This window comes from Mixophyes fleayi, chromosome 3 (genome assembly GCF_038048845.1).
Source record: "Mixophyes fleayi isolate aMixFle1 chromosome 3, aMixFle1.hap1, whole genome shotgun sequence".
Classification (NCBI taxonomy): domain Eukaryota; kingdom Metazoa; phylum Chordata; class Amphibia; order Anura; family Limnodynastidae; genus Mixophyes; species Mixophyes fleayi.
This window is the reverse complement of record NC_134404.1, coordinates 349,117,015-349,131,431: the sequence shown is the minus strand read 5'-3', so window position 1 is coordinate 349,131,431 and position 14,417 is coordinate 349,117,015. Positions and strand designations below refer to the sequence as shown.

Genomic DNA, 14,417 nt, shown 5'->3' with positions numbered 1-14,417 from the left:
GATGTTTGTACTTATATATTTTAGGAACAGCTTGAAGTCGCTCAAAAACACAGAGGTAGAGGAGCAGCTGCACTATATATTACCTGGGGGCATTTCTATTTTCCTGTCTCTACCTAAGGTTAAAAGGAGACTAACCTATTGTAATGACTGTCATGGAGTATCTCAAGGAAATCTCAGCTTTATGGTAGTGCCATTCACAAACCAACAAGACGGCACCAAGAGCAAAACCATGATTACAGAGGTATCAACCATCTGAGATCTCTGTTAACGCTTCACATAGCGGCATTTTATCTCCGTTAGTATCCAATCCATCCAGGAGAGTGTGCATCACACAAGGAGATGTATCAACAGTTGGTGAAAAAGTTTGGGACCTCTCGTGTACAATTGATAAGTCAAAACGCCAAAACAGAATGATTCTGTCCCAAAAACTTACTGCACACACACTGAAGAAGGTCAAGAAAGGAGCAGTGGAAGTAATGGCAGTTCTTCATACTGGCCGTGGTTCGCAGTAGCATGGGAAATGCTCCTAGAACAACCTTGGTCTTCACCACTTCAGATGCAGATATTCTGCATAAAGGGCCTACTTTTCACCTGAATCTGGAGACTCCCCTTGATAGCTGTCATTGCTCAAGAGTAAACGAATCTCTGACAATGTGATTGAGGTGATTTTGCAAGCAAGAAAGAGAGAATTTATTTCATAGTTATAGAGTTTGGAGAACATTCATACTTTGTGCAAATCCATATTGATCAATTCAGTTGTGAATAACCTACATCAGGTGCTGAATTTCCCTCATGAAAGTTTGCAGAAGGGAATTGCCCTTGGTACATTGAAGGTACCGGTTGTGGTACTTACTGTGTTCTTTGACACAAGATTGACATCAAATTTAGTGGGAAGATCTTTCAAGCAGCCAAAAGGATTCATCCTAGCATCAAATCCTTTGTGCCACCATGGGACCTAAATCTTCTTTTGAAGGCTCTAGTATCAGAACCATTTGAACTCTTACATGACGTTTCACTTAAATGGCTTAAACTTAAGGTACTATTTTTGGTGGCAAGACGAGGGTGAGAACTCAAGGCTTTAAGGTGCAAGGAACCATTTTTAATATGTACACCAATAATGTAGAGCTAAGAAAAAATCCTATCTCTTTGTCGAAGGTCATTTCCACATTTCACATTGATCAAGAAACTGTACTTTTAACCCACTCTCTTATTGCTTGAGTACATCCCATTCATAAGGGCCCCGCGGAGTCTGTGGAAGAAAAAAGCAAATTAACCTTACTGAAAATTTAAATTCCTCAACGTATTCCATGGCAGCCCAAATAATCCCAACCATGTTATCTGGTTGTTTGAGTGACTTCCCAAGCTGTCTCCGAAAACATTTAAAGACAACAAAGGAAGGAAGAGTTACACTATATACCTTCCTGGGGGTGTCAACTTTTGTTCCTGTCTCTGCTCAGCTGATTGATGGTTAACCATTCGTTAGGCCTGCCATAGAGTGCTTTGATAAAATGAAATTATTGGTGAGTATAATTTTATTTTTCAAAAATGGCTGCTGTTATGTCTTCCCCTTGCTTCTAGGAATCAAGCTGGCAAGAGGGCAACAATTTTAGGGCAGGGGGAACCTAATGCAAGTCTACCTTGATCTTCAGTAAATGATCACTCTAACATTGCTGGAGTGCAGCAAGGATCTTCTGGCAAGATTTTCCCTGCACCCAATTCCTTCACATCTCCACATTAAAGAGGTATAGCGTTTCCAGCGCTATACCTCTCTCCTCCTGCCCATCGTTTAACCACTTCAGGATTTATACCTCCCTCCCTCTTCTGACTCTAAATATTCCTCTCCTTCTGCTCATTGTCCATCCACTTCCAGCTCTATACCTCTTACCCACCACCCATTTCCGGCTCTAAAGCTCTCTCCTACCGCTATCGTCCACATATTTCAGGCTCTATACTTCTTTTCTACCACTATTGTCCACTCACTTCAACTCCCTTCCTCTCTCCTACCAATCATCGTCCCCCCACTTTCAGCTCTAGACCACATCCCCACCATCCATCATCCACTCATGGTCTTCCCATTGTCAGCACTGTACCTCTCTCGTATCACAAATTGTTCACCCACTTAAGGCTCTATACATCTCTTCTAGCTCCCTTCCTCCACTCATTTCTGTCTCTGTACCTCTTTCCTACCATCCACTGTCCATACATTTATGACACTATACTTCTATCCTTTCACCAATCACCTACCCACTATTTTTAGGGTTGTGAAAGACCAGTGAGAACCACCAGATACTGTTAATCATACTGAAGAGAAGAATCCCAACACAAGACTTGTATTTCATTTTTATACAACATATTGTAATACACAAGATTATCAAAATATGTTTGAACTCCTGGACTGGTTGTTCTTTCACTATCGGACCTTTCTCATTGGCTGCACTTCTAGCATCGCTGTGTTTGAGAAACACACTTCACAGGGAGGAGAAATAAAACATTTTTTTTTTTTTTTATTGTGTAAATATGCAGGTCGAATCCGTGTACGAGGGATTGGAGGGGGGCACAAGCAGCTGTTTCGGATGATTGATTTCCATAGGCTGAACTATGAACGTGGCGGGAAAATGTTCCATTCCAAGAGAAGGTGACTGAGGTGCGCTATGACCCCTGCAGGTAATACTCCAGACGTTTTAACTAGAAATAAAATGACTGTCTTTGTTCCTGTCAATCATTATGATATATTACTTACACAGCACGTTATTCTCTGCCCCCAGCATGTATGGTAAAGTGTTTAGATAAGCTCTTCTGCTTCTCTGCTGCTGTGTAATACACTTTTATTTGATATTGCTGTGGTTCCACTATAATGAGATAGATATAGAGAGAGATATAATTTTACACATACACACTCTGTGGATGCTTTACTAGGTAGATCTGTACATCTGCTCGTTAATACACATATCTAATCAGCCAATCATGTGGCAGCAACTTAGACACATAAAAGCATGCAGATATGATCAGAGTTCACTTTGGGGTTTTTTTTTAGACCAAATTCCAGAATGTGGGAAAAGTATAATCTAAGTGACTGACCGTGGAATGATTGTTGGTGCCAGAGTATCTCAGAAACTGCTGATCTCGTAGGATTTTCACACACAGTCTCTCGCGTTTACAGACAATGGTGTGCAAAAACAAAAAACATCCTGTGAGCAGCAGCTTGTTAATAGAGGAGAAAGGCCAGACTGGTGAAACTGACAGTAAGGCAATAGTAACTGGAATAGCATGTGTTATAACTGTGTTATGCGGAGATCATCTCTGAACATAGCACCTTGAAGTGATGGGCTACAGCAGCAGAAGACCACACTGGTTTCCACTCCTGTAAGCTAAGAACAAGAAACTGAGGATACAGTGGGCACAGGCTCACCAAAACTGGAGTTGGAAATTTGTTTACCTGGTTTGACGAATCACAATGCCTGCTGCGACATGTCGATAGTAGAGTTTGCCGTAAACAATATGGATCCATCCTGCTTTGTGTTAATGGTGCGGGCTTGTAGTGATAATGTAATCGCGCGGATACGTTTTCTTGGCGCATATATATATATATTTATTTATAAATTTTGCAATGAGCGCATTAGAATAATGCACTTAGTTTCTAAAACACATGTAGCCAATGAATTATCTGAAGCTGGATGACATCATTTAACGATCACCATAAAATCCTAACTTATCAGACATTGGGACCAACTTCAAAGAATCCAAAATGGAGAAAACATCAGCAAGTATAAACAGAAGGGAGAATCCAGCTCACAATATCCTTTCATATAAAGTAGACGGATGTAACCTGCTTTGCATTTTGTGGTGTATCCGTGGGAACACCCTAATGATAATTGTTTTGGGCACAAAAGTGTCACTCAAGTTTCTTGATTATTTCTCTGGCATTGCGATATCAGATTTCATGGTGGGTGTCCCTACTTGTGGCATCCAGCATTTCAAATCAACTGACCCTACCAAAATCTGTCTTATTGGCACTATGAAAACTTATCACCGAGACTGACACTAAATCTAGCATTCCACGTTTCTTAGTTCTTGTGTTCTAAACTTTGAATCCTGCTATTCAACTCCTCATATTGATTTTGACCTGACTGACCTCTCGACTTAACCTAAGTCCTGATCCCACTGCTGCTATTACAGGTTCCAGCCCTGGAATCCTTTAATACACAAATCTGCTACAGTTAGAAAATTTCTGACAAAATAATCTGGACAAAAAACAGTCTAAACAGAATATGACGGCACCATCAGACTCGTCACTGCTGCAGCCTATCCAGGATACCAACTCTGCCATGTAAGCTGCGGGTTCCAGACCTATAGAAACTCATTTATGCCAGTGTAGCCAATGTTTATTCATCCGCACTGGTGCCAAACTTTCATGTTGCGTAGCCCAAGAAATATGTTGGGTAACAAACAAGCTATTGCCCGGCTCGAGCCTCTAACGTATTCCACGTCCTTTCTAAGGGTGGGAATGATTCTGACCCACTTGAAAAGAAATGCTTTAGCCTGTGCCCCTGTATACATTGTGTGATAGAGGAGCTACAGCAGAATCAGCAGCCATTGATGGTGGAGTACACTATTGAATTTCGTTGTTTGGTTGGCAACACCTAATAATCCTTAATGCCATCTATTTTGAAAAGGACTGCATGATGGCGTTATAAGTGAGGTGACCTGAATGGATCTCCCAGCCGATGTGGAAGCATTTATAGCCTACTGTCTAGATCAGTGGTTCCCAAACTTTTGCAGTTCGCTGCACCCTTAGAGTCTCCAAATTTTTCAAGGCACCCCCTCCAAAATAATTATTGAGCAGTCCTGTTTAGAAGTTGTTGGGTCAAAAAATTGTAATAAGTATTTAGGTCAGGACAGAAATACTTATTTAGTTGTATGCCAAAAATGCCCCTCTACATCCAGACACTCTGCCCTCTCTCACACTGCCCCCTCTGTCACGCTGTCTCCCCCTCCTCTGCCCTCTCTCACGCTGTCCTCCCTCCTCTGTGCCCTTTCTCACGCTGTCTCCCCATCCTCTGCCCTCTCTCCGCTGTCTCCCCTCCACTGCCCTCTCTCACGCTGTCTCCCCCTCCTCTGCCCTCTCTCACGCTGTCTCCCACCCCTCCTCTGCCTCTCTCACGCTGTCTCCCCTCCTCTGCCCTCTCTCACGCTGTCTCCCCCTCCTCTGCCCTCTCTCACGCTGTCTCCCCTCCTCTGCCCTTTCTACACGCTGTCTCCCCCTCCTCTGCCCTCTCTCACACTGCCCCCTCTGTCACGCTGTCTCCCCCTTCTCTGCCCTCTCTCACGCTGTCTCCCCCTCCTGTGCCCTTTCTCACGCTGTCTCCCCCTCCACTGCCCTCTCTCACGCTGTCTCCCCCTCCACTGCCCTCTCTCACGCTGTCTCCCCCTCCACTGCCCTCTCTCACGCTGTCTCCCCCTCCACTGCCCTCTCTCACGCTGTCTCCCCCTCCACTGCCCTCTCTCACGCTGTCTCCCCCCTCCACTGCCCTCTCTCACGCTGTCCTCCCCCTCCTCTGCCCCTCTCACGCTGTCTCCCCTCCACTGCCCCCTCTCACGATGTGTCCCCGTCCCTCTCACTCTGCCACGCGCCAGGCGCCAGCCATAAAAAAAAAAAAAAAAAAAAGGAACACAGAAACTTACCGAACCTTTAGGGTTATCGCTCTAATTAACTCTTGTTCAACTCTATAGATGTCAAACATTCATGCCAATTGAACATTCGAAAGATTGAAAATAAATTGAAATAAGCTAACTAAAAATAACAATACAAATGCAGAGAAATACCACTGAATCAACTTGAAGAATTTAAACTAGTTTACTTACACATATTAGCTAAAGCAGAAATCATGTTCCATAAAAGCAATCAATACATTTTCATAAAGAGGTGATATAAATTGATAACTCTATTTGAGTCTTACAGGACGTGCTGTGTTGTTATGTTTGTAGGTATAAAGTATTTAAATGGAAGGAAAAAAGAACTACTGTTCGTTTGGGGTGCCATTATCAGGAGACACATACTTGGCCTTCACGAGTTTGTTCAGATTAGAGAGATGTATATGTAACCGCCCTGGACAAAATTGGAAATTTAACCCTTCATTACATACTCTTTTTTTAAAATATATATTAAAAAGTGAAATATTCTTAGTAAGTTAAAATAAGTGGGATTTCAGTGGGTAGGTACTTTTATATTTACCAGGAAAATTGCTAAATGACCAATTGTATTGGGACCGGTTTAGAATATGATCAGGTACAAACGAAACGCACGTTGGTTATAGGAACGTTGCTATGACTTAAGAGACAGATGGGTAGTTCAATCAGGATTTTAAAGATTATGAGCATAAATCTAAACTTCATGACCTGTTACCTATTATTTAATAAGCAGGGCGTGGTTTGCTTGTTTACCTTTTAGCTTGTATACTACGGTGAACAAAAACATTGTTCACTAAAGGATATAGCAAATGAAAAGAGATAGTGATCAATTCACTCATGGGTTATATCTGCAATACTAATTTACTATGGGCACATGAGGCGCTGTTTTTATAATGGCAATCTATGTTATGCACACTTATTGCTACCAGATACATTAATTGAATTCGTCTCGTCCAGTGAATATATTAAATGGCATTAGAGGAGAGGTATTGATCATGGGAGATATTAATCTACCTGATGTGAACTGGGAGGGGTCTTCTGCAAGTACCACTAGAGGTAAGGACACTGAAGCCCTTGCAGGGAGCAGACCTCAAACAGATGGTGAGGGAGCCCACTCGCAAAGATGCAATATTAGACTTATTACTTACAAATGGAAACTGTCAAAAAAGGGAAAGAGAAAATGGTACTGACGGAGCACTCTTTTGACCAGATAATTAAGTTGTAGTGTACATCTATAATATAAAATCAATAATTTTTATTGGTATGTATTAAAATAGTCAAAGCGAAATATTAAAAAGTGATATAATGTGTTGTAAACCAAGTGTTTTACTGTTAAGAGGTAGATCCACTACCACGCTGGCTTGCTGTCTTAGGGGAATTGATAAAGGCTGATAGAGAACAATATTGTAATCTAACTTATTAGATGGCTATATATTGGTGGGTAGGGACCTATTATTGTGTCCCATTTCCTAAGTAGGAGTGGTCATACTTTATATATAGTAAACCATAAAATATTCCAATAGTCTATCCTTATATATGCAGATAGGTCACTGCTTATGAGTCTATTGGACTCCTTGGTTAATCTATTGATACTTTAGTAATGTGATGTTAGATAACATTTGCCTTCCTGTAGGTCAATGTTATCTTGTTTATATAATTGTTTTTCTTGGTTGTTAAGTAACTTAATATTAGTTAACAATTCAGCAATCCTCAATATTATCAAGGGTTGTTGATAAAAGACACGGTCTTATATAGTCTAGGCAGCAGGTTTAATATTGTTGTCTTAGCCTGTGCAATCTCATTTGTAACCTTGATTACTGCTGATGACTAAGTCTTAAACTGGATCCATATGTATAGCAGTATAGGCGCTGTTTAGGTGGATTTCTATAATGACAGCCCTAGAACTGTTACTTTATCGGATAGAACGTGGAATAGCACATCCTCTAATTAATTTGAAAGTTTGTCGTCAGCCTATTATACCATATTATAAACCCCTGACATGCAGCTCAGCGTAACGCCGACGCGCGTTTCGCTTATGAGCTTTTACTAGGCAATGGCATAAGTTACTCTAGGCAATGGCCTAGTAAAAGCTCATAAGCGAAACACGCGTCGGCGTTACGCTGAGCTGCATGTCAGGGGTTTATAATATGGTATAATAGGCTGACGACAAACTTTCAAATTAATTAGAGGATGTGCTATTCCACGTTCTATCCGATAAAGTAACAGTTCTAGGGCTGTCATTATAGAAATCCACCTAAACAGCGCCTATACTGCTATACATATGGATCCAGTTTAAGACTTAGTCATCAGCAGTAATCAAGGTTACAAATGAGATTGCACAGGCTAAGACAACAATATTAAACCTGCTGCCTAGACTATATAAGACCGTGTCTTTTATCAACAACCCTTGATAATATTGAGGATTGCTGAATTGTTAACTAATATTAAGTTACTTAACAACCAAGAAAAACAATTATATAAACAAGATAACATTGACCTACAGGAAGGCAAATGTTATCTAACATCACATTACTAAAGTATCAATAGATTAACCAAGGAGTCCAATAGACTCATAAGCAGTGACCTATCTGCATATATAAGGATAGACTATTGGAATATTTTATGGTTTACTATATATAAAGTATGACCACTCCTACTTAGGAAATGGGACACAATAATAGGTCCCTACCCACCAATATATAGCCATCTAATAAGTTAGATTACAATATTGTTCTCTATCAGCCTTTATCAATTCCCCTAAGACAGCAAGCCAGCGTGGTAGTGGATCTACCTCTTAACAGTAAAACACTTGGTTTACAACACATTATATCACTTTTTAATATTTCGCTTTGACTATTTTAATACATACCAATAAAAATTATTGATTTTATATTATAGATGTACACTACAACTTAATTATCTGGTCAAAAGAGTGCTCCGTCAGTACCATTTTCTCTTTCCCTTTTTTGACAGTTACCATATTGATACATGAGTACAGGAGCACCTCCCCTTACAGATTAAATTATATATAAGAAAAGAAATTAATTTAAAAAAAAGGGGTTCAGTAACTTGGTGCGGAGTAAAATTGAGTTCTGTCTACTTACAAATGGAGACAGAATATCTGATGTAAATGTGGGTGAGAACCAAGGATCCAGTGACCATCAAGCAGTATGGTTTAGTATAAAGACAGAGACAGACTCATAGCACAAACACAGATGTTTTAGATTTTAGGAACGCTGACTTTATAGAGATGGCAGAGTGGGGGAACTGGAAAGGAGGAGAGGTGGGAAATGCTAAAAGCAACCAACCTTTGTATCAAAAGGGTTAAGAAAAGTACAAGGAAAAGGACACCAGTGTGGTTTACAAAAGAAGTAGCAAGTAGTGTGACAGGGAAAAAGGTAGTTTTTAGGAAATAAGAGACAGAGGTGGATCTAGTTAGACAGAAGGAGGCTAAGAAGGTGATCAGATGTGCAAAGCTGAAGAGAATGTGGCCCAGTCAGTAGGTAAAGGGGGTAAAACTATTTTTAGGTGTATAAGTGAAAGGAGAGGAATAATAAGACGAAAGACAGTGAGTGTGAGTCTTGTTGAGAGAAACCAGGTAATAGATCAACTTTAATAATTATTTTTGCTCAGTATTCACTTTAGAAAGAGTCTGGTTATTGTGTTCCTGACCTTGCTTCTGTTTTGCGCTTTGATTTCTGCTATTCATTCCCAATGCTGACTTTTATTATGCCCAGCCACACTCCTGACTTCTGTTACACCTGGCCACACTCCTGACTTCTGTTACACCCGGCCACACTCCTGACTTCTGTTACACCTGGCCACACTCCTGACTTCTGTTACACCTGGCCACACTCCTGACTTCTGTTACACCTGGCCACACTCCTGACTTCTGTTACACCTGGCCACACTCCTGACTTCTGTTACACCTGGCCACACTCCTGACTTCTGTTACACCTGGCCACACTCCTGACTTCTGTTACACCCGGCCACACTCCTGACTTCTGTTACGCCTGGCCACACTCCTGACTTCTGTTACGCCTGGCCACACTCCTGACTTCTGTTACACCTGGCCACACTTCTGACTTCTGTTACACCTGGCCACACTCCTGACTTCTGTTACACCTGGCCACACTCCTGACTTCTGTTACGCCTGGCCACACTCCTGACTTCTGTTACACCTGGCCACACTCCTGACTTCTGTTACACCTGACCACACTTCTGACTTCTGTTACACCTGGCCACACTCCTGACTTCTGTTACACCCGGCCACACTCCTGACTTCTGTTACACCTGGCCACACTCCTGACTTCTGTTACACCCGGCCACACTCCTGACTTCTGTTACACCCGGCCACACTCCTGACTTCTGTTACACCCGGCCACACTCCTGACTTCTGTTACACCTGACCACACTCCTGACTTCTGTTACACCTGACCACACTCCTGACTTCTGTTACACCTGACCACACTCCTGACTTCTGTTACACCTGGCCACACTCCTGACTTCTGTTACACCTGGCCACACTCCTGACTTCTGTTACACCTGGCCACACTCCTGACTTCTGTTACACCTGGCCACACCCAGCCACACTCCTGACTTCTGTTACACCTGGCCACACTCCTGACTTCTGTTACACCCGGCCACACTTCTGACTTCTGTTACACCCGGCCACACTCCTGACTTCTGTTACACCCGGCCACACTTCTGACTTCTGTTACGCCTGGCCACACTCCTGACTTCTGTTACACCTGGCCACACTCCTGACTTCTGTTACACCCGGCCACACTTCTGACTTCTGTTACACCTGGCCACACTCCTGACTTCTGTTACACCTGGCCACACTCCTGACTTCTGTTACACCTGGCCACACTCCTGACTTCTGTTACACCTGGCCACACTCCTGACTTCTGTTACACCTGGCCACACTCCTGACTTCTGTTACACCTGACCACACTCCTGACTTCTGTTACACCTGACCACACTCCTGACTTCTGTTACACCTGGCCACACTCCTGACTTCTGTTACACCTGGCCACACTCCTGACTTCTGTTACGCCTGGCCACACTCCTGACTTCTGTTACACCCGGCCACACTCCTGACTTCTGTTACACCCGGCCACACTTCTGACTTCTGTTACACCTGGCCACACTCCTGACTTCTGTTACACCCTGCCACACTCCTGACTTCTGTTACACCTGGCCACACTCCTGACTTCTGTTACGCCTGGCCACACTCCTGACTTCTGTTACACCTGGCCACACTCCTGACTTCTGTTACGCCTGGCCACACTCCTGACTTCTGTTACGCCTGGCCACACTCCTGACTTCTGTTACGCCTGGCCACACTCCTGACTTCTGTTACGCCTGGCCACACTCCTGACTTCTGTTACGCCTGGCCACACTCCTGACTTCTGTTACGCCTGGCCACACTCCTGACTTCTGTTACACCTGGCCACACTCCTGACTTCTGTTACACCTGGCCACACTCCTGACTTCTGTTATACCTGGCCACACTCCTGACTTCTGTTACACCTGACCACACTTCTGACTTCTGTTACACCTGGCCACACCCAGCCACACTCCTGACTTCTGTTACACCTGGCCACACTCCTGACTTCTGTTACGCCTGGCCACACTCCTGACTTCTGTTACGCCTGGCCACACTCCTGACTTCTGTTACACCCAGCCACACTCCTGACTTCTGTTACACCTGGCCACACCCTGCCACACTCCTGACTTCTGTTACACCTGGCCACACTCCTGACTTCTGTTACGCCTGGCCACACTCCTGACTTCTGTTACGCCTGGCCACACTCCTGACTTCTGTTACACCTGGCCACACTCCTGACTTCTGTTACACCTGGCCACACTCCTGACTTCTGTTATACCTGGCCACACTCCTGACTTCTGTTACGCCTGGCCACACTCCTGACTTCTGTTACGCCTGGCCACACTCCTGACTTCTGTTACGCCTGGCCACACTCCTGACTTCTGTTACGCCTGGCCACACTCCTGACTTCTGTTACGCCTGGCCACACTCCTGACTTCTGTTACGCCTGGCCACACCCAGCCACACTCCTGACTTCTGTTACACCTGGCCACACCCAGCCACACTCCTGACTTCTGTTACACCTGGCCACACCCAGCCACACTCCTGACTTCTGTTACACCTGGCCACACTTCTGACTTCTGTGGTGTAGACCCTAGGCAGAAAGTGGATTCAAGAACCTTCCTTGGTTTAAGGTGTCTGACACCAGTTCAGGAAATATCTGCAAATAATTAAAATTATGTTCATACATGTTGATAATTAACAGCCCTTTAGCAATTAAAAGGTGCAGTTTAAGGCACATATGGCATTTTTAATGAGTCTTTTGAAATGTTTAAACGATAATGTTTAGAGGAGAGCACTATATAGGACCATTGTCTTGATCTTGTTCCCTCCAGACCTTTGCTCAGTCAGTTTTTGATTCTGATAAATAATTTACACGTGTATCTGTAATAACTACAGATGTGTTGTGAATCACGATGTGTATCTATGACGTGTCGCATTGGTACGGTGCAGAATTTCATGAAGTTGGCAGTTATGTGGGATTTTGGCCATTGACACAGGATTGGAGCTTTGTATTTTTGTCTCCCCAGGTCGGCAGATATCGCACTGGTAGCCGGTGGGAAGCGGAAGCGCTGGATTATAGCCACGGAGAACATGAAGGCCGGAGATCTGATCACATCATCTGGACACATTGGTCGCATGGCTGGTATGATCAGGGTTTATGGCTGATTGGTTGGTTGTGCTCTGATCATGTTGCACAATTTTAACATTGTGTTTACTATTCTTTAGTATCTGCTCAGGAGGGAGATGCCCACCCTCTCGGAGCTTTGCCAGTGGGAACCCTCATCAATTGTCTGGAGGTGATTCCTGGGAAGGGAGCAGACTACATTAGAGCTGCTGGTGAGTAGCACGGAGTCTGGTCTAACACCAAGAACTAAATTACTGGGACTACAGCAAAATGTATGGAGTTGTGATGTTCACCTGGCATTGTGGGGTCTTATGTATATTTATCCTCTTCCCCTCTCTCACAGGTACCTGTGGGGTGTTGCTGAGGAAGGTGAATGGGACAGCAATTGTGCAGCTTCCATCCAAGAGACAAGTTCAGGTGACCAGAATGTAACCTCATTTCTTCCAAATCACTTAGGATTCCTCTTTGATACTCAGCACTTTTCTCTCTAATCTTTACAGGTGTTAGAAACCTGTGTGGCCACCGTGGGACGTGTGTCCAATGTAGACCACAACAAGCGGGTTATTGGAAAAGCAGGGCGAAATCGGTGGTTGGGAATCCGTCCGTCTAGTGGACTATGGAAGAGGAAGGGAGGCTGGGCTGGACGCAAAATCAAACCTTTGCCTGCCTTGAAGAGTTATGTAACGTTACCAAGTGCCCGTCCAGCACCACGAGCTTAATCACCTTCTGCGTCATATCCTCTCCATGCTTTGTACAGCAAGATCCCAAGATAATGTTTCTATCTGTCACATAATGTGTTATTAAATTTACTAGCAGGATCTGCTTTGCTTATGGAGGATAAAGAGTAAATACCTGGCAATAGGGAACGTATCTCAGAACCAGCCCAATGGACAAGCACTTCGGTGCAGGGATGTTCATTCGTGGAGGTCTTAGTGAGGCAATAACTACTTATCTGGTCATTGACATCTTTATTTGCCTCCAGGTGGCAGTACTGTGCGACTAGTAATAGTTCACTATATGCCCCTAGTATAGTAAATGTATTATATAGTAGAAATATACATTTGTGTGATTGGCACATGTGGGCTGACATCATCGGTTTCTTTTTTAAGGTGTTTATTTTCAATTTATAATATAAAACTCTGCACTAATTACGTACCCCATAACCATGAGAATCAAGCACATATTACTGGGGAGAGCAGTCTAGACCAGAAGCTGCAATTCGTGGGTAATTGAACCTCATCCAACAAATGTTGGTGGTTTTTATCAGGGCCCCTCTATTGATGTATATGTGGCGTTATACAGTGGATTTTCCTCATTCATTTCATTCCTACTTTGTCGCTGTCTGACAGGTAGATGATTACTTTTCCATCTCCGCCCAATCCATTTCCTAGTATAATAAAATAGTAGATGAATGGTACATTCCAGATCCTATGTACATTTACCTCTGCTATACCAATTAAACCAGGGGTGGGCAAACCAGTCCTCAAGGGCCAACAACAGTTCATGTTTTTAGGATTTCTGTCTGTAGAAACAGCTGGGATAATTACTGACCCAGCCAAATAGATTAACTCCGCTGTGCATGATTAAAGAAATCCTAAAAACATGAACTGTTGATGGCCCTTGAGGACTGGTTTGCCCACCACTGAATTAAACAGAGGTCCATCTTGTACTGAACATAATCAGCAAAAATCACACTTTGATACATTCATGTATTTGACCCTCACAGATGTAAAATATATCTGATGTGAACAATTAAATTGTGCCCTATGATCTTCAGCTAACTGCAACCAGACTCCCTCATCCAGAGAATACACAGAGGCTTCTGTCTGTTTGCACTTTGGAAGCGCCTTTGGTGTTGAATGGTGTATAAGCTGCTATAGTTGAGCTGTTTAGTGAGTGAGGAATTTCTAAAGAAGGATTTCAGTCCCAATAATGCAGAAGTTATGGTGCATTGTTAAAACTGGCTTATAAAGACGGTGCAGTTGGAAA

At 43.3% G+C, this 14,417-nt stretch overlaps 1 protein-coding gene across 1 annotated transcript in view; it reads left to right on the top strand.

Moving 5' to 3' along the window:
* MRPL2 (mitochondrial ribosomal protein L2) overlaps positions 1 to 14,417 on the top strand; it is a 40,886-nt gene extending 26,469 nt beyond the window's left edge. The window contains 6 exon segments of the mRNA XM_075204543.1: positions 2,524 to 2,613; positions 2,616 to 2,664; positions 12,331 to 12,446; positions 12,530 to 12,640; positions 12,772 to 12,845; positions 12,929 to 14,417. Of these exon segments, the coding sequence (XP_075060644.1) occupies positions 2,524 to 2,613; positions 2,616 to 2,664; positions 12,331 to 12,446; positions 12,530 to 12,640; positions 12,772 to 12,845; positions 12,929 to 13,147 (659 nt within the window). The 3' untranslated portion in view covers positions 13,148 to 14,417.